The sequence below is a fragment of the Falco punctatus genome (genome assembly GCF_963210335.1).
Source record: "Falco punctatus genome assembly, chromosome: 6".
Classification (NCBI taxonomy): domain Eukaryota; kingdom Metazoa; phylum Chordata; class Aves; order Falconiformes; family Falconidae; genus Falco; species Falco punctatus.
In genome coordinates, this window is record NC_137585.1 from 8191838 (window position 1) to 8213184 (window position 21347).

Sequence of the window (21347 nt, forward strand, 5' to 3'; positions counted from 1 at the left end):
TTTCATACATGCCCTCCAGCAAGATGGCATGCCTTTGAAAGATGCTTTAACAGAGAGTTCATGTGATAGGTTTTGCTTACCTGCACTGCAGAAATAAGGAAGTTCCTTTTTTCCTACGCCAGGTCTCCGCATTATCTGCTATTGACACTTATCAGCTCCCTCTATGTGCACCTCCCTGCCTGAGAAACGCTATCACCCTTCTCTACCCAAAGCCTGACTAATCACCAGAAAATGAATTCTGAGAAAGCACTCCTAGTATTTATCTTGAAGTTTGCTCTTCCTGTTTCAGACCTGAAAAACAGCCTCTATATCCATCAGTCTCACAAACTTACTCACGTCACAAAATACAGACAGTATAAATGATAATACTAACAATTTGGAAAAAAACCTACAGATATTTACAGTGGAAAGCCGTAGTAGGTCACCACCCAATGTCCGCTGTTCTCTGTTTTTTGTGTAAAATCATAGTACCTCTAATCTAGAGTCCACCTCTCATTCACAGAACACAGACATACACAGGCGCACACACGTGCCATTCCTTGGGACTAGTTTTACAAATACATTCCTTATAATTTTATCTGGTACAATTTTAAAAGCCCCCAACAACAGCATTTCCATTCTGAATTCCCCACAGGAGCGAGAGCCCTCAGCACTGAACACCATGCTGTCGTGGAGCTTCTACTGATACCCATCCTATATTCCTTCTTTCTGTCCCATTAATCCTAGTCATGCTCACATGTTCCACATAAAATCCCTCTCCCTCCTAAATGTTAACACCCTTCAAATATTTTTAGACTGTTATTATGTGTCCCCCCACCCTCCACCTTTCAGTCATCGCTTACCCAAGCTATGTATATTTAGCTACTTTAATCTTTCCTCCTAAATCAGTCCCTTCAACTCCCAGAGCTCAATGTTAAGCCTGGTAAGCTTGTTGCTCTTCTGAGCTCACTCCATGTTTTTGAGATCTTTCTGGTAATGTGTTCACAAGAACCTGTCCAGAAAAGCGGTTTATACGCACTTGTTTTAAAGCAAACACAAATCTGAGCCAGCGGACATTATTAATTTTCATTTTCCATGTCTGATTTTGTTCCAGGTTTTGAATTCAATCTGAAATTTTAAATATAAACAAACGTTTTGTATATTTAAGAGCAGATTAGCAGCTGGAAATATTTGGACCCAATTGTGAAAGAACACTGTGTTTTTAAAAATTTAAAAAGCCACCAAAGCTTTTTCAGTAAACTTTTCAGAAAACAACTGGAAATGTATAAAGTTATCCAGAAGCACAGCAGAAGCAAAACAATTAATTGCTGCAAGAGAAAAGGCTGACAAATTATACTGAAAGTCTCTCAGGTATAAGGCAGACGAGTGGATGCAGCTACAAAGCATAAAGCTGGCTTACTAAACTAGAAATCAATTAAACTGGCTGTGTCATTTACAATGAAAAAAAAAATCAGAACAAGTGATTTGTTGACAATATACCACTACAGATCAACTCTATCTTGAAGAATTACTAAACATTTGAAATTTAGAAATGAAAAAGCCAGAGGAAGGCCAAAGGGGTAATGCAATGTTGCTAATGAAGGAAGTTACTTGAACATGATGAAAGTTCTGTGGCTGCAGACATACATATACAGTAAGAAAAACATAATCCTACAGAACACGCTTTGTTTTAAGCCCAGATTTAAGCTAAAAATCAAAAGGGAAGGAAAAAGTTATGTGCTCTTGCTTGAAACAACAAAGCCCCCCAAAAAGTAGTCACAATTATTTTGGTAATGTGTAATACACAGTAAAACTGCCGATATATTTCTGTTCAGTACTAAGCATGTTAAGAAAAGATGCCACAGCCAGTACTCTAGTAACTGCAAAAGCAAGCAGTTTCTTGGTTGGCTGGCATTTCAAAAGTGGTAAATTCCTCAATATTCAGGAAATGCCTGGAACTCATGGAAAAATATTTCTTTTTATGTTTGCATGGAGAAAACACCTGTTAAACTGACATAGAGTTTAACATGAAAAACGCTAAATTTGGGTTACAAAGGAGATAGAAGGAAAAACTTTACAAACTCCACAAGTTTAACTTGCTGCAAATGTCTCCAGAAATCTGGCTTCATCTAGTCAACAGCAAAGAACTAAAACCAGACAAAAGCAAAGCTGAAAGCTGACTCAGTGAAACAAAATCTTGTTATTGAGCAACTCCAAAAACATCGCACCTACCACCAGGAAAAGAAGAGGAGGAAAGAGTCTGCATGCTGACCGACTGTCCGTGAAGCTAAGTTTTACCTGTCTTCTAGTGTTTAAAACGGGAGATTGAATTTTGTTACCAAAACTGTGGGATAAAGGGCTGTTCTACAGTCCAGTAGGTCACAATAATGGAAGTGATAGGAACTGCAGAAGTATCTCTCTGAGGGATATCACAGCTGAAACCCAAATTTTGCAGTTACCTGGGACATCCAGTTCAGCGTCTACTGAGCACCTTCTCAGTGTGTTCCAACTGCTTTGACGGAAACATCATCAGGTGAGATACTAAAGTAGATCTAGAAGAAAGCCTCTGAAGACTGACACCTTGAAGATTTTCATATTTGTAATAGCTGCCATGCTCCTCCCTCCCCTCAAGGAGAAGTGTTTGTGAACTGGGACAGGCAATGTATGTTTTGTGCTGCTTCGGTTTTATTTGCTTTTCAGTTTCACCTTTTGTGACTTTTTCAGGTCAGGGAAAAGACTAACTGATAATATATCCCTTTGAGATGAAGGCAATATCCTGCAAATTTAGCTAACAAATGTAGTCACTTCAGAACAGGGTTGGGAAGGCCCACCTGTGACATGGTCCTCGGCATCCAACTGACCTTCTATGCCAGCTTCACGCAAGCTTGTTGCAAGCTCAAGTCTTTGCAGTTCACTGCCTGCTCCAGGTTTTAACCAGTAAGGAGGTTAGCTACCCTTCTTTTAGCCTTCAGCCTGTGAGCTTTGGACATCTCTAAGTGAGTTCCTTTCAGCCCTCTCAGAGCTTTGACTCCCCAGCGGATGGCACCAGGCTGGGAGGTAGATGGCTGCCCCCGGCTGCCTGGCCCACCATGCTCAGCACAGGCACGGCTGAGCTGGTTGTAAAAGTGCTCTTGAACTACTGCCTGCTACAGAGCAGCAGTCACCGACAGCCCCTGCGTCCAGCTCCTCTTGCAAAACGGTGCTCCAAGGCAGGTGTTTGTGCAGCAGAAGGGAACCCTGGGCAGCTGAGGCTCTAAGTAGCTCACTTCTTCAAAGCTCTCACACCATCACTTATAAACCAAGGCTCCAGCAGCGTTTTGTCAAAGTAAATATGGCTTTGCACTACTGTTTTTTCTCTGTCCTCAGCAGCATTGGGAGACCTGCTCTTTTAGCATCTCCATGCAAATCACACAAAGGTACTAAGCTTTCTCCCTCTCCTTTCTCTAACCCAGTACTGAAGATGACAGGAGATACTGACTCCAAGTACAAATGCTACAGATACTATTTCTCCCATGGAAAAACATAGCTGGAAAATGTTAAGAGCCAGATTTGTAACACTGTACCCTCATAGTATTCCAGCAGGCAACACTTATAAAATTATCCTGAATGACCTCAGTGGTGCCAGAAGGCACCAGTAAGTTTAGGGTGCCCTGGACTGGCTGCTTCTAACGTCAATGCAATGATTAGGAGAAGAGATAGCATCAGTCAAGACAGATTTTTGTGCCTTAAGCAAGTGGTAAGCAGAGATGGCTGAAGAGGACAATGAGGGAGCAGTGCTGTGGTATGAACATACTCAGTCAGGATGCTGCCTCCAGTAATGGAACACATCTAGGCGGGAAAAAGATAATGAAAGAAAAGAAGGCAGCAAAGGCATCAAGACACAGATCATCACGATGTACAGAGAAGAGCTTGGCAGACTTTCAGGTGAAGTAGGAACCATGTCCACTCAGCAATTGTGTCATCCAGAGAGCTGTAAGCAGCAAGCTGACTCTGAAGAGGCTCGGGAACATGAACCCATGTGTAGGCTGAAACACATGGTTTTGTGCAATTTTAAATGTATTCAAACAAAAAAGCGCAAGTTCTTCTTATTAGCTTGGTGCCCTTTAGCTCAATTCAACATGTTTGCTGGTAAAGGCTGCTAACTTTAAACTGGAAACAGGGTGCCTCATAACAGGTGAGAATTATATAAATTGCACATAGAAGACATCCTGGAACATCATGCCCAAAAGTAGTACCACATGAGCCACTCCTCAGTGGGAAACAGTGAAATGGTTGCACTTTTGTCAAAGGAAAAGGGCACGAACAGGTCTCCTAACACTTTGCTGCTTGGTTCAATGAGCTCTGTGCAAGTTGGTCACAGGACAGCTAAACAACCATCCCTCGGAGGCAGGGAGAGCTCCGCACCGAGCCTGTCCTGTTCCGTGAGCTGGCTCGTAATCGGTGAAGATGAAATCAGGGACTATATTTATTCTCCCTGCCCAGTCATATCTTTCTATAGATCCCAGGCTGTGTCCCGCTTCCTTGGCGTGGATCCTGGGGACTAGTAAGCAAAGGAGGCCATAAATCAGTGCCTCGGGTTCTGTCAGGAGCACACTGAACCAACCATCCACGCTGGGAACAGGTGCGCTGAAGGCAAGCAGGGACACTGTCCCATTTGGAGGAGTGGGGGAGGGATTGCAGAAAACTTGTTCATTTCTTCTCCGAGCCTTGCCTAAACTTTTCACCCTGCAAGGGAGTTATTTACCTTCTGCAGATCACCAGCCCAGTTAACTAGACTTTCTACTAAACACCAGTCCATGCTAGGTCAGGCCCCAGCTAAGTCTAGTTGGTTTCTGTAGTCCCTTCACTTTCACTTTTGCTCTCTTACTTCTTTTCGGGTCCATTTCACTCTCTGCTCTGACACATTCACTCCAAAGCTGAAGTATTTCAGGGACTGTGCAGAATGACTAGTAAATGAAGGCAGTCTTTAAACACAACTGTAATTTTTCGGCATCAATTTTAAAAGTTACCTGTCATGAAAACTAGCGCAGACTGACAGTGGCAGGGAGCATGTCACTAATCTATGCTTAATAACCACGGGGTGGATTTTCAAGTAATATTTTAATAACATTTTAAGCCAGCACAGCTTCTGAAAGCAGCAGTCCTACCCTCACCTCAGCCGTGGCTGCTCATTTCCACTCTCATTATCCCTTCCCTAAACACCAGCACAAGCAGCTGTGCAGCGAAAGAAACCAGGGGACACACTCAGATTAAAGTTCACTTTTTTCCCCCCTTTCTGGCTCAGTGTTAGTTTTAAGGAGCATCAGTTCCCTGGCCGGTTCCACAGCACAACCACAAAAATGTTTGTGCCAGCTCAGAACAGGAACTGATGTCTGAATAAGAATACTGACACTTGCTGAGCCTCAGGGTGATCAGCCCTACTCAATATACATTGCTCTGTACAGATGCAATGATATGTATACCCAGTAAAACTATGTATTGGAGATAAGGCTGTGTAAAGACGACCCCACCCATGCCCACACACAGTGAGAGCAATCGATTCCCAGCTCAGGGAACAATGGCCCCATGGGTGGACAGAAACCTGCAGAATGACTTGTAAAGTGCTCTGTATGATGCTTCAGGGCATGGTGATCCCATGACAGGGCCTGCAGACAATAGATTCCAATGCAAAGGAAAAAAAAACCCGCAAGCACTGACTGGGCAGGAATAGGGCTGCCTTCCGTAAGGTCCTTGCTAGTGCTTTGAGAAACACTTTTAACAACTTGGAACTTTTAACCAAATATTGTGCGCTCTCAGCCATCGCTTTGCTTTTTAGTCCCAGAAGTACTAGTTGGCTTCTGCCAATACTGAGCTAGAGAATCCAGCCTGGACCAGCTTTTTTGTGGACAAAATCAAGAGAGAAATTTCAGCTGTCGCATAGGTCAAAATTACAATTCAAAATCATGTCTGCTACTTAAGAAATTGACTTCTGCTGCAGCTGCAAGCCCATGTTTCTCTGCATTCAGGGCTAGGTGAGAAGAACCCACAGGTGAAAGGCACTCATGCCAGGGCTTATAGCAAACTACAATGAAAGGGAGCAGCCAGAGAGGTCTGTTTTCAGCTCTTAAGATCTGAAAAGCGTAGCTAGTTAGTAAACTTAGGTGTTTGCACACCAGCAGCAGCCATTCAGGGGATGAACTTCTGCCCTGTAGCACCAGAGACCTTTACCTGTTAGGGTAACAAGTATTTTGGAGACAGCAGGAGGGACACCTAGAAGACAGACCTTGTTACACCATGAAGCCATTATATGATACCGAGCCAAAGATTAGTTCAGTAGCCTGCCCAACTCTTGAATCTACCTTATTGATACTCCCCTGAAGAAGACAACTATAATTCTTTCAGCTCTGTGAATGTTTAAAATATTCACTGGTTTTCCTAAACACAGCTTCAAGTGACCAACTGCATCAACTTGGGAACACCTGAGGGCAAAAGAGTTAATTCAGAACCTCATTTGGTATAAGGCAAATGGCCTGCACAGGGCAGGCTGCCTGGAGCGCTGTGGTGTGTCCTCTTTCTCCTTACCATACATCTTGCCTTCGTCGGACAAGATAATCTTCCGCCGTCCACATGGTGGGTAGATGGCTAGCGCTTCCTGGAAGCTCTGCTCGATGTCCGGACTCCACACGCCCTCAGCGTCATTGTCAATGGGTTTGTCCAAGGCCTCGCTGCCCCCTGAGTCGTTGCTCCCCTCAGGGGAGGTGGGAGAACTCCACTCGTTGGAGGTAATGGTGCCAGCTAGAAACTCCAAGGTGCCACGTGGAGAAGCAGACTCAGAACCTGCGATGATAAACACATCCCATCAGTCGGTTAGAAATCCTCCTCTCTGGGAAAATGAAGAGATACTAAAGGGGAAAAGAAAGTTTAAAAGCCTCAGTGAGGAGAGATTTTTACTTCACGTTTACCTTAAACGGTAACTCAACCACATCCTTGATTTCTATTTATGTTGAGATGAAAACCTTTTCTACAAATCCTTCTGATAAAACAGCCTTCTCCTGTCTCTCTATGGCTCAATAACTCTTACCACTTCCCAGTTCTCCCCAGACGCTACATCTTCTTGCCTCTGTCTCCTTCTCCTAATTTCTTTCTCCTTCTGCTGTCATTATCTGTGTAACTGTTATTTAACTTTCTGAAGCATGCATACAGGAATCCAGCCTGTGTGAAAGACTATACAAAATAAAGCAGTGATGAATTGTCCAGTCATCACTGAGCACTAGGGTTGAAATTTTCTTAGATACTGTTTCACTGCATCAGTTAGTAGTCGGTGTCACTTTTAACACTGACATTTCTTCTTCTCAAGGATCAGCTGCAGTTCTAAAAAGCAATTCCTGGAGCCAGACAGTTTAATGCAATGTCTCCCAAATCTCAGCACTATATCCTGGCAGGAGCAGAAGGCACCATGAGTAAAAGGATAAAGGCACTAGGCTGCAGGTCAAGAATCCTAGGCATTTAGCCTGTTTCTACTGCTCGTCTTCAGAACGACCTTGGGCAAATTCCTTCAGTACCCTGTGCCTCTCTACCCCTTCATCCTTTACCAGTCTCAGGCTATTACATTTGCCACTGAGCAGGAGCAGAAATTGGTTTGTCATTGAACCTAAGCAGGTAGCTGCCAGGTTTTGAAAGCTACAAGAAAGCTACTTACAAACACCTACAGCAGAGGCTGAAGTCACGGAGCGGGGCTGCTAAAACACTTGTTCAAAAAGCAACTTCAGACCATACAGACACTCCCAGTCAACCATTTGTAAGACAAAGGGCTTCTGAAGACACAGTTCATTCCCCTGCCTTAATCCCAATGCTGTTTATTCATCTTTTTAAAAGTTTTGTTACCTGAGCTACAAAGAATACTTGTAAGCCACCATTTGAGAATCCACTTAAATGAGAGTTCAAAACTTCCCCGCCAATCACCACATTGAGCTGGGAAAAATCAGAATAAAGCTTTTTTTGCAAGAGCAACAGAATCATCAAACCTGTACTGAAGAAGAGTGTTAGGAGAGGCCTCCAACATGCCAAGTCAGCCTAGCTCAGAAATATCACAGCAATAATGTAAAGGGGGACAGAGGAGAAATTTGGGCATGGTCTATGTCAAAAACTAGCTAGAACAAAATTTGTGCAGTTACACCATGCCCCAGCTGGTAAATAGGAAAAGCAGGTCCATTCAACTTCAGAAGTTCAAAAATTCAGAGCTTGTGGCTCCAGAAACTTTCCTGACATCAACTTAAAAAAAAAACATTACACCATACACTCCTTTTTAAGTCCCTCTTTGGTTCCTTTCCTCTTTGGATTTCATGTTTACAAAATCTTCTCCAAGACTGTGATTACTAGATTTTATTATTATTCTTTTTTGCTAAAAGCTTAAATCCTTAAGAATTTTTTCATTTCAAAAGCTGAAGTTGTAGAAAGAGGTGGCAACACTGCCTCTCAGAAGGTTTTGCTGCTCCTTAATGACTTTAGAAGCAGCAGATACCCATTTTACATCTCCATAACCCACCAAAAGCTCAGGAAACAATATCATACTGGGCATTTGAATAATTTCGAGACAGAGTATACTTCTCTTACACGGTGCAGCATTTTAACAAGTGGTTCACATAGCCGTTTAGAAAACCCAGCATATGACTTACTTCCCATGAGAATGTTTGGAACACATGAACCACTGGAATGTCCTACCATTATCCATCCATTTTAGCCCTTACGTTAGATTATTTCAATCCTCTTGACCCATACTATACATTTTCAGAGCTCTAATTAACATGGGAAGAAAGAATGAAATGGGAGGCGAGGGGGGCAGAGAGGGGAACTTGGCCTTTACCCTGGGGCAGACACCCCAAGCACACTGTGAATGGCACCAAAGCAGGCAATGTGACTTTAAGGGACCCTGAAATGAACGGTAAAGGTTGCTTCCTTCACCAAGCATCCATCATCAAAACATATCTCCTTTCACTGATGAAGATGCTCAATAAAAAAAATTACCCGGTTATTCAAGAGATTGTCCTGCTGGGGAATCAGTGTAGCGGAGTAAGCTTTCCACAGTGGGGCTCTGACAGAGGAACAGAAGCTATCTGCTCCAGCTGTTCCTCTTTTGATATTTCTCCAAGCAGCCCTGGTCCCCTGAGGCTGTCACGACCCCCATATTTAATGCACATTAAAATCTCCATGAACACAAGACACAGGCTAGTTTTAACTTGGGCTGACAGGATGAGAAATGGAGGGGTTCAGAAAGAAGCCTGAAGTGTGACTGCAAGTGTATTCGCAGTACCACCTGCCCTTGGAGCTGCACGCCTGGTAACAACCAGCGGGCTGCACACCCACGTGAAAACACCCGCTGTAACTGTTCAACTGTACAACCCAGAGCCATGGAGACTGGAAGCTACAGCCTCTGCTCAAGCCAAATCCCCTAGCAATGCAGACAAGTAAACAAAGTCATCTTCTAGAGAATGTATGCCCATCGCAACCATAAAAAGCACCTACTTTGAATCCAGATATTTTCACCTCCATAACGTCCATGCAGACACAGATTAATACCTAGCAGATGATTTCAGCACGGAACACTTAGGTTGAAAACTAAGCAAATATGTCTTAAGCATAACTCCATCCCACCCCCAAATCCTAGGAGTTTTTGCCCGATCATTTCATGTTTTACAAGGCTTCATACATGTGCACCAAGTGCCTTTGGTGACAAAGGAAACTCTAGGTCCTTTCTGATCCAAGCTCCAGAATAAGTGGAGGAGAAAACATGCTGTATTCAATTCACTGCCAGCTCCCAAGACTCTTTCTCCAAACACGAAAGAAAAGTTGTGCCAACTTGAGCAGATGTCACTTGTATATTCAGGCAAGTTCACAAAGCAAGAGACAGAATATGCAAGCCTAATCTCACACTGGTCTAAAGCAAGGGGGATGTGGAACATGAGAGCAGTGAGAGAAGAAATGGTATAAAACTTAAAAGTCACTAGGTACATTTATTATTTTTATGAATGCTTCTTACTTTCTGTGCCTAGACCAGCAATGTTAGTTCTATCCCAAGATACAGCTAGGTCAGCAGGCACCAAAATGTGCTATCGTGGCCAACCCCACCCCAACCTTTCCGTACCTTGGGGGCTGATTCTGCTTTCCCTTCTTGGCACTAAAGCTACTCCTGATGGATGATGAGAAAAGTGGAATTGTAGCGACTATAAAATCAAGGATGTTTGGCCAACTCCAGCTAAAAACTCAGTAATCACCCAGACACTAACACAAACTGACCTTCTTTTTGATAACTTATGAAGAAATTCTGTAGGCTGAAATGATCATGAAAATCCTTGTAACTCCATGTCTCTATTTCAGTAACGTGCCAAGAGCTTAAAGGGCCTGTAAAGTTTTCTTAAATAATGTTGCTTAAACAGTGAGCTCCATGTGCAGTCCCAGGGGATAGATGCTCTGTGCTCAGAGGCAATAAAACAGCAATGCAGGGAGTCCTGCTCGGGTGGCATCTGCTCTGTGGGTCTCTTCTCTGACCGCTCCTGGCCTTCCATTGCCTGCACTGTAGATCTGAACTCACTGGTGGCCAAAGTGGCCATTTATTAAAGTAAGCAAAGCAAACTATAGAGAAGCTGGGGGCTAAACTCGATGGCAAACAGCGTTATTAGTATGGCAAGTTGAAAAACTATCAGTGGAATCACTTCCCATTGAAAAAGCAATCTGGTCAAAACCAGCATTTTTCAAAAACATGCTGATGTTGAATGTGTTATTTATAAGAAAGGTTTTAATAATATTCATTAGTAACTACTTTCACAGAATACAAATGTTTCAAGTTGGCATCTAGCTTTTGGGTTGCTTCTGTTTTCCCATTCAATCAATACTAACTATACACATAAGAGCTTAGTACTGAGTGTTCTAATATCACTAAATATTTTAGTACTTGTAAATTATTGTTTTCCCTTTTTTTTTTTTTTTTTAATTTTTATTAAGTTCTGCCTGTAGAAAAGCTTGTAATCACAAAGCTTTCTTCTGATGTGGATGGAATTTGATCCTGAAATCACTAAACAGACACCCGTTTCCAGGCATGCTCAGACAATTCCTTCCCCATCTGAATCCCCTCGCCAGGCAGAGTTCTGAGGATCAGAGGAGTCAGAGGATGTTGTCCCGTTCTCATAACAGGAAGTTTTGCCAGAGGTTCCAGGCTCAGTGTTTGTTCCCTTCAGATGCCCTCCAGTTTGAACTTACGCTCCACTTCTTGGCTCTCACGTTTCTGGTACTGTACCTTACAGTTGTTCTTATTCCGATCCCACTCTTACTTTACTGAGAGACAATTAGCTACCTTTATTTGTAGGGTCCAGTCATGGATTCTTCTCCCCCAGGACACAAGCCCCTCAGCACCTCCACCTCCTCACCAGAGTATCTCTACTTCCTTCTTATGTTTCCCTCTGTTCAAATACTGGTTTTTATTCACTCTTGGTCCCTGTTCTTTCTGCCATGGCCATCTCTTAATGACTTGCTTACAAAGGCAGGCTGTTGGGTCAGAGGAAAGGAAAACCAGAGAGGAAGCACAAAAATCCTTCAGCTCCAGCAGCTTTGGCTTAATTGTTCTGATGCTGGCAATTTCAACACTAACTCTTTCCTTTCACACACGGTATCTCATTGAGATTCAGGGATCTTGCAGGGCTAGACAGCTGCCAAGAGCCCTTCAGCGAGGTCTCACTGACAGGGAGCCATCCTTAACCGACTCCATAGTCTGACACATCTGCTTTCTAATATCAATCCCTCAGTCATTACTGTTGGTAACAGCTCCCTCTTCAGTGTTTGTGGCAGCTGCTCAACACAAAATCATACTTTCCTGAGGATCTGAAAAATTGCAGCCAGCTGTCTCCAGTTGTTCAGATTTCTTGGAACTGCTCTGTCCAACAGACTCTCCCTCACACACACACTCCATGGCCACCCCCTTTCCCTGCTGGAATCAGTATGGAGCACAACACTCTAACCAGAGACATCCCTAGTCACTCACCCCTCCCAGGCAGGAACCCTTGCCAGCACAGCCATGCGGAGCCTGACAGCGGGTTCCACTCCTGCTTCTGAGCAAGCCATTTCACCAAGGACATCCCTTCATCCTTAGTCTCTTTTAATGGAACTGCAAGCTGCAGGGGCAGAGACTGCTTCCTATTACAGGTATCCCTTGATGTTATTGTAATGCAAATAAAACCAAATGATTCCGGTATTCACTGCCCTGGTAAAGTGAGCCAAATACTGCCACTATAGAGGTTCTGAACCACAACATCTTCATATCTGATCAGCAGTCAAACAGAGAATTTCAAAACAGAATGGGTTTGGCCAGAAAAGAAGATGTCCTGCTGCTCAAACTGTAACTTTAGAGCAGTTTATAACAAGAAGAAGACCTGGAAACAGCAACAGCCAGTCAGTTACCTCCATCCAGAACATGCCAACAACAAATGAGTTTACACAATCCAGTCATACAAGGAGATCTGGGTTTAGGAAAGCAACAGTTTGGGATACTACAAAATCTATTGAACATGGTACAATGGAAGATGGCATTCCAACTTACCAGAGGAAGAAGGCTGGGAAATTCTACGGGACACTACAATAATAGCTCAGTTCCTCTGAAAGAGAAGAATGAGTGCAATCAGTAGATGAGTAGCTCCAAGGGGGTGCAACTCAAAGACTGCAGGAAAAAACACGTACTGGAAAGGGAAAAGGTGGGAAAGCAGCTATTCAACAGTAACTAAGGTCTGTTAAAGCTTTCAGGCAAAAGAAGACAGAAATCATTAACATGTTTTTCAGGTTCTCTACAGAGCAAAATAAAGATGGCAACTGTAAAAAGACTTAACTAGTGCTGAACTGTGCCTAGGGAGGTAACGGTGCTTTTGCAGCACCAGCCAGCACCCAGTTGCTCACACTCCTCAGCAGCTGCACTGCAGTCATTACATGAGCCCAGAGCCAGAGCCACTGGGTTTCAGCAGAAGACCTCGGTGACAGTCGAGGTGGGTGGGTGCAGTTCACCAAAGGGCTCCACTCAAGCGCTCCAGAACAGCTCCAGAACACCTTAGCCGAAGGGTGAGCCTGCTTTCCAATCTCACCTCTTGCCCTGGGCCTCCTGCAACTGCTGAGCTATGCTGGCTGTTGCCTGTGAATACTCCTGTCCACCCAGGGCAGCAGAGTAACGCTGCCTAATCCTGTGAATAAAACCAGTTGAGGTAATGTTACTTGCTGTAGGTGAAGCAAAAGCTCTTAACAGGCAGCCATGCCAGGCAAGGAAGAAAGGCGAACTGAGATTTCCCTCTTGTGCATTGGGCAAGGTAATATAATCATTACATCTACAGGCTGCATTGTGAGATTTTTGTCTCTGTCTCACTACTGAATAAGGCTGGTTTACAAACCAGCCTCAGATTATACCCAGCATAAGCAAGGGCTCCAGCTGAGTGCTTATCACACCGCCTAGCACAAGATCAAGCTTGGTTTGCTAGCTACGCTGAAACTGCCTGCAGCAGCTGCTGCTCAAAAGGCACCTGATTTCCTGAGCAAAGCAAAACAACACTCTTAAATGATGGCTGTAGCCTAGCTCTGGCTGAAACAGAGAGAGGATGTAGTGTCCAGCACAGTGATATAAATCAAAACAAGGAGAGGAGAACTTCTATCAGTGCGGCCCTGGATAATGCAGTCAAACAGGATGCGATGAGATAAGGCTGTGTGTGGCCTTGCACACCATCCAATCAGTTACATTTGCGATAAAAGAAACAGAACACAGAGCCTTGCTGTCCTAAGGAGGGGAGGGGAAAAAAAAGAAAAGCCCACAACCCAACAACAACAAAACCCAAAGGCTGGTTCTGCTCCCACTAGTCTAGGGATGGTCAGCTTGAGGACTGATCCTGCGCCACGGCAAAGTCGTGCACAGCTCCCACGTGTACAGGCTACATCACAAGGCCACCAGCCTTGGACTGACAAAATGACTACTGCGTGATTTATATCTCGGCTGGGAGAGAAAAAATGAGCCAGCAAGGGCATCAGAGATTGACACTGCCAGGTTGCCCTGGGATTGAGCCACACACTGGGCTGGCCCTCAAAGGAAAAATGCAATTCCTGGGGAGTCACAGTTATCTCCCATGCAGGAACTGTTCCCAGAGCTCCCATTCTCCCTCACTTTCCAAGACATGTGGCATGTGTTTCGCAGCTTCCCAAACAGATGAAGGCTGTGGCAGGGTGAAAATGGTTAGCCACCCTCATGCTAGCAGCAGCAGTCACCAGGAGTCATTCTCCCAACAAGTGCAGAGCTGGTTAGAAAGCAACAAACCTGGAGGAAGCCCAATAATCATCTCCCTTTTCTATTGCAGAATCACCCATAGTGTCAGCTAACACATTTAAATCACAACTGTCCCTTCAAGTATAGGCAAGGGTAGGCATTGACTGATTAAAATTACTGGGGTCTTAACAAACCAAGCTAGAGACAGAAATAAATCATGCTTAATTATTAAAGGATAGGAAACCTTTAACAGCAACCTAAAAAAGCCTTGCTCCTAAACTCATTGAAAGTCAGTTGTCCTGAAAATCTCACCATCGGACTCAAAAGCCCCCATTTACCAATGGAACAAACTAGAGCACAAACACCTAAGTGAACTACCCAGACTGGTAAATCAGACTGGGGACAAAACCCAGACAATAATTTCAAGACCAAAAAAGGTGAACTTTAAAAGCTATTTGCCATTGCAAGTGGTGTAACTTCAGAGGGGCTCGTGTTTAACGCTGTCTGGAAATCAGACCTCCCTTGAGGCTTTCCTGACAAATAGCAGAAAATTGAGACTCCTAACGCCCATTTTATGATACCCACATTGAACTTTTATTTCTTAATCCTGCCTCCTGTTCATGATACGTCTCAACCTCTTGCTTAGGACTCAAGGCTAGATGTCCCAAAAAAACCTCTCATCTGTGACACTAATGGCAGAATTTCACATGAACTCAGACAGCATACAGTGTTTGCAAATCTCATCCAAAGCAGTGAAAACACTTATCTCCAAACTACAGCCAGTTTCCAAGAAAAGAAATAGCTGAACCTGGGCTAGGAGACTTTCAACAGAATAGACAGAAGCGCTGACCCCACAGGCCATAAACACAAGCAGATTTCTGCATCTGCAGCACTTGCGGGTGGTCTGTGGGGTGGGCACAGCCTGTCTGGTCAGGGCTAAGCCCTTTACTAAAGCCTCAAGACAAAAGCAAACCACAAACAGGCAGAATAGGTATCTAAAATGGGACCTCAATTCAGTCAACCATTTTTACTCATTGTGCCTTGATTTTAGTAGTAGCTAGATGGAGCTTAAAGGTGTTGGATACTTTGGATACCAATTCCTAAGTAAGGAACAACCACAAAACACCTGTGTTATATGAACGAGCCCTGCTCATGGCTACCAAGCAAGCTGCACTCCTGGGGTATGCAGAAACCACCCCAGCTAGGTTTTGGAGCACATGCTTCACCTGGAACGTGCAGCAGGTGAACATTCACTGCTTACAGCTGCGATGATCATTTCTTGAGGGCTGACAGTGAAGAAAGCCCACCAGATCTGGTTTTCTGTAAAAGAGTCTGAAATTCCCTAGCAGACAAGCGGACACCAGCCGTTTTAGCCAGATTCCAGTGGTCCCACCAGTCTGATACAAGAGAGGGCAAAGCCAAGCCATCCTCAACTCTGACGAGCGTAATCCTGAGCACAGAACTCTTCCCTCTCAAGTTGTGGCACAAACACACTGCCACTTCCAAACTGGAATTTCATAGAAAGCAAGTGAAAATCATGACAATCTGCAAGTGCAACCCCATCCTTCAAACAGCAATCATGGGGGGGAGGGGGGGAGAAAAAAAGGTGCCAAAACCTGAAAAACACAGGTTAAACTTGTCCCCAGATATTACAGGAAAGCATGAACCTTCCAATTTATCTCTTTGCCCTTCCAGACCCTTCTCATCAGGAAGGTCAACAGGTTATATACCTTCTGCTGGATTAATCTACAGGAGAACAAGGGCAGCTAGCCAAGCAAAACTAGATTCTTAAAGGGACACAGCTAACCACTGACTTGACTCCAGTTTTTAAAACATGTTCTTACAAATAAAACCGGTGATGAAAAACAGTGGAAAAAGATGCTGCTTTTATTTTTCGGTTAGCTTACAGCTTACTGGGAGGACAGAAACACTGATTTACATTGTTTCCCCTGCACAGTTATTTTCTCCTGTTAGCCTAGCTCCTTCACAAACAGGGGTGGGGAAATAAATAGGATTTAATTTATTTATTTTTATAAAGATAAATCAAAGAGCAGCGAGTACTTAGAGAAAATCTTACACAAACATCTTGTTTACACTGCTCTTTTTTTTTTTTCCCCTAAGCTGACAAGATTTTCAAAACAAGAGAACCTCCCCTAAATCCTGCTAGTCTGGTATCAGTGAGCTTTATTTCAAGGACCTGCTATGGAGAAGATCAAGGAAAATGAACTTAAGACACATCAGCAAATCCCCCCTTTCCATTTCACTTTCTATGCTGAGTGCTCTCTTCACTCTTCCTCCTTCAGTTAAAGCAGTCCTGGTTACAAGAGATTAGACTTTGTCTGGACAACTGTCATTAATGGTTACCATACTATTTGAAGGGAGGCACTGTGAGGACTATGCTGATTTATTTTCTTTTTGGCACTAGCAAAGCAGATGCTTCAAAGGCTCGTATTCAGGCTCTGAAAGCCACGGGCACTCATGTCTCAGAAGTACAGCAAAGTAAAACACCTACCCTTTGGCAATCATATTCTAACGAAGGTAAGAACAAGGTAATTATAGACCTACAACAGAACAGAAAAACAGAGCCAGTGACTCAGCCAGTGGCACCGGGAACTGGAAAACCTGCCCCTCCCTAGCAGGAAAACATCTAATTCATATGGTGTTAAAAACAAAGGGGAGTGACTGCATTATCTCCAGAGAAAGGAGGACCCAAGGGGCAGAAACAACAAAAATCCACCTCAAAAAAACCCCAAACAAACAAACAAAAAGAAAACCCAAGAACACAAAACACCACCTCCAAACCCCAATGAATACTTTCTAATCAACTAGTCTCAGATCCTGTAATGAGCTCCATGCCCGCTGCAAATTCCTGGCTTTTTACAAAGCTCTGCAAAGGAACATGTTGGGCATTTATTTAGTATGGTGGTGGGCATAGCGCAGAAGCTGGAGAGAAAGAGGAGCATACACTACTGTAAATCTTGATAAACTTGATTGGTCTTCAAAGGAGGATAGAATTGCCATGTGAAGTCAGGGAATGAAAAGAATACAGTACATGATGTGATAGGTTTAGAGTTAGAATAGCCTTTGTTACTCTCCAAGGAAATCATGGCTGAAAAATCACTTCAAATTGGCTTTGGACAGTACTGCTCATATTATTAGAAAATTAACTTACAACTTCAAAACTAAGGGTAGTGATATATACCAATGGAACCAACAGATCCAGGGGGCACCTACTGGGTTGCTGCAGGGACCTTTGCCAGTCCAGTTTGCTTTGACATCTTAATTAAAGATCTAAGACTGAATAAAGGGCATGTTGATAAAACTTGCAGGTGATAAGAGTTGTAAACTTCATTAAGTTTACAAACACCAGTGGATAGAAACAACTCAAAGGGATTCAGACAGCTCAAAACCAAACTAGGTGAGGGGGGTAAAAATACGTGGGGAAAATAATGCAAAGAAAAAAAACCACAGCTAAATCAAGGAAAAAGCCCTGTCACAAGCAGAAGCTGAAGACATGCCAGACTGAGAAAAAAATGAGAATTGTCTGCAGAGCAAATGCTTCCACAAAATGACCAATGTAACTTTTGTCAGCCTGTGCTCAGATATCACTTCAGGCAACAAAGAGATGAATCAGCTGCAACATGTAGAATATCAGATCTCAATCTGCAAAAGGTGCACAGATAGATGGAAGAAATTTAAGAGTATAAAAACCAATCATTAGGCCTAGAATAATAGACATTGAAAAATATTAAAAGCTTAGTCTCATTAGTGCTTGTAAGAACTTAGTGTAAGTGCAGAGAGAGAGAGAGAAACAAGCAATCATTTCACAGAAATACACACCAATGTAAAAACTGTTGCATTAGAGCAAGAAAACTTTTCTGATGTTAAAGCACGTTAGGGGATGAAAAAGTTGCCCAAGAAAATTACTGGAAGATACGATGCATAACATTGGGGGGTGGCATGTAACAAATAAATAAAGGAGAAAGTTTGAGCTACAGGGAAAGTATAATAGATCTTTTTAAAAAGATAACACCGAATTTTTGCATTCTTAAGAAACAGTTATGGCCAGCTAAGACAGAAAATCATTTCACTGTCACAGGAAAAACCGTAGACATGGTCCAAGGAACTACTTAAGGTGGCAAAAGATGGCAACGTTGCTAAGAAAACATCACCTTTCTTCCCCCACTGCCCACCCCCTAGTCATTGCACCCCCTCCTCCAGACACACCAGCAGCATTTATGTGACCATATGATTAACTAGACTGGAGAACAGATGTGGCTGAAAAGTAACTTGCTGAAAGAGAGTGTTACTTTTCATCTGGGTCAACCCTCTGGCCCAGGTCAGTCAACTGCAGTGCCAATACCCACGCCAGGGACAAAGCAAGAGGTGTGACAGCCGTGGAAACGGGCGGCTTGGGGCTGTGCAGGCAGGTTCTGTCAACAGCAGCGCCAGCCTGAAGTCCTTGTGGACCCACCCCTGGAGTTATGTTGTGACAGAATCAGGAGCTGAAGGATACAATCAAAAAAAGACACATAATACTACGGAAGGGAAGTTGTGAACGAGTCTGACGCTCCAGAGAGGTGAGCAGCACCCATTGGAAACTGCACTTTTCAGCAACCTCCTCAAAACTCCACTTACTGTATTCGAGTTCTGTGAAACAAACACCTGACTAAGAGAACCAACAGCGACTGTGATTTTTTTTAAACCACAAGCAAGATTCCGTGCCATGGAGCCCTTTTTCTCTTCAGAGCTTGGCAGTACTATTTTCACACCATTTTCCCACAGCGTACTGCACTAACATTAAACACTTGCTGCAGTAATAACCTGAAATACTTCAAAGCGATTGGTAAAATTAATTTTAAAATCCAAAAGACAGTAGCAGGAACCAAGACAGTGGAGAAGTTCCTAACACCCATTCTCACGCACACTAATTGCTCCCGAGATCTCCGCAGGAGCAACGAGCTGCTAGTCCAGCTCAGAGATGACAGACTTCGTCACATGCTCGAGTTTGAGGGAGACATCCAGCCCGGGATTTAGGAAAACCCCATAAGGTGACTGCACCCGCTGGCTGGCTGCCCTTCACTCTGTCAACCCAAGTCCCAAAGAAAACCAGAGCCCCACAGTATCCACCAGCCCGAATAAAGAAGCCCCTCTATGCTCATGAAGCCCCTCTATGTTCATCACAGCACCACCCAGGCTCTTCTCTGTTGGGAGAAAAAGCTATCAAAAACCAAAAAGCTTTAAAATTTAATAGTACAGCAGCTTCAACCCGGACCCAGTCCTTGTACACCCAGATCTGCTTTCCCCCTTGCTCTGTTCCCCTCGCCCCTCCCCATGACTGTGCCCCATCCTACTGCCCACTTCCCTCTGGAGAACAATAAACCCTCTTACAGCTGCAGCCAGATGTGCAGACAGGTGAGCCAAGGCTCCGCTCCCGGCGCACACAGGCAGCGCAGTCAAGTCTAGGGGAAGCCAATCTGTTCCGAGTAATAGGAAATGGGGGGGTGGAGGGGAACCTAACCAAAAAACCCACAAGCCTTCCCTCCCTCCCGGGACCCTGCACTCGGGAAGTATTTTGCGGGTTTGATCTGTAGAGGATTCGCAGACCTCAACTTTTTAACCTTTGAAAGTAACGTAAATGTAACATCAGGTTAAACAAAAAAAAACAATAAAAAACAAAGGGTAGATTAGTTGTGGTGGTTTGGTTATTTTGTTTGTTTGGGGGGGGTTTGTTTCTTTGTGGGGTTGGTTTGTTGGGTTTTTGTACTTCTATACGACCATTCACCACAAAGTACTTTACAGATGTCCTTAAAATACAGGAATTACGCTCCTTCCCCCTTCTACAAAAACAGCTCCGTCTCCGGCATCCCATGCAAAGAACTGCTTAAACGGAATTATGTAGAAAAGATAAAGGGTTATTTGGGGAGGCTTTTTGTTTGGCTGCTTTACGTTCATTTAAATCCTTTCCAGAGGCATGCCACCAAAACTCGGCTCTAACTTCGGAATAACTGCTTTGGGAACAAGAGTATTCCCGTATCCTCTGGGAAAAGCCCTGTAAGAACCCGCACGCCTTCTCCCGGGGGGGTTCGCATCGGACTGTTTTGTTTTGTTTTTTCTCTCCCCAAACCATCGCCTCCGATTTATTTATTACAGAAAGTACCAGGAACGGCATGGAATCCTTTTTTTTTTTTCTCCTTTTTTTTTTTTTTTTTGTTTCTTTCCCCCCCCCCCGCCCCCCGTAGCAGTGCGCGCAGCTGGCAACCGGTCCCACAAGACCCGAGTTGCCGAAGTCCCAGCGCCGGCGCCCCCTTCCCGGCGGGGGAAGCGGCCGAAGCCTCCATTGGGGACGTTCCCGTCGCTTCCTTTGTCGCCGGTGCCTCCCGGGCCGCACGAGCGGCCCCAGCCCCCCCCCCCACACACACACACCCCGGCAGCCCCCCGCACCCCCCGCGAAAGCGATCGTCAAACGGCCCGTCCTGACCTGAGCGAGGCAAAAGCGACCGCTGCTCCGCGGGGGCGGCGGGGACCGGCTTTAAATCCTCCTTCTGCTCCAGGACTTTCTGCCAAAAGAGCAGGCGAGGGCTGTGGCTGCGCGCCGGCCCCCCGCGCCCGCCCGCTCCCCACCCCCGGGCCCGCAGGGCTGGGAGCGGGGCCGCGGCCAGGGTGGGCGGCCGGGGCAGCCCCTCGCTCGGCATCGCCCCCCGCCGCGCCGCGCACAGGAAGGAGAAAGTTGCCCGGGGAGCCGCGGCCGCCCTCGGGGGTGGGCCCTTGGGGCTCCCCCTTCCCCCGGTCCCGCCGCGGCGGGCACGGCGCGAACAATGCGGGGAGCGGGGCGGGGGGGGCACAAGGCGCGCACTCACCTGAGGGGAGCGGGGCGGCCGGCGGGACGGCGAGCCCGAGCGGCGGCGGGAGGGGGCGGCGGCCGCGGCCGGGCAGGACTTTGGGAGGAAAAGGGAGGGTTTTTATTTCCCCTGGAGTTTGAAAGGAGGAAGTGAGGAATGCGAGGAATGAGAGTTGGTATGAAATGAACGCGGCCGAGGGAGGGGACTGCCGGCCAGCGCAGGGGCTGGGACGGGGCTGGGGAGGGGACTGGCGGGGGGCGGCGAGGGCG

The 21347-nt window shown here is 45.1% G+C and overlaps 1 protein-coding gene across 5 annotated transcripts in view; it reads right to left on the minus strand.

The window, feature by feature from the left end:
- TEAD4 (TEA domain transcription factor 4) overlaps nucleotides 1-21289 on the minus strand; it is a 57209-nt gene extending 35920 nt beyond the window's left edge. Inside the window, exons 1-4 of one of the 5 annotated variants that reach the window (XM_080393626.1) lie at nucleotides 21097-21232; nucleotides 20718-20796; nucleotides 12545-12599; nucleotides 6541-6795 (exon numbers count right to left, since the gene is read on the minus strand). In XM_080393626.1, coding sequence (XP_080249752.1) covers nucleotides 6541-6547 — 7 coding nt within the window. In that variant the 5' untranslated portion in view covers nucleotides 6548-6795; nucleotides 12545-12599; nucleotides 20718-20796; nucleotides 21097-21232. Of the gene's footprint in view, nucleotides 1-6540; nucleotides 6796-12544; nucleotides 12600-20717; nucleotides 21020-21096 lie in introns of those variants that run through there. The other 4 variants (XM_080393628.1, XM_080393627.1, XM_080393624.1 and 1 more) reach the window with 4 other exon arrangements.
- Nucleotides 21290-21347: the final 58 nt, after the last annotated feature.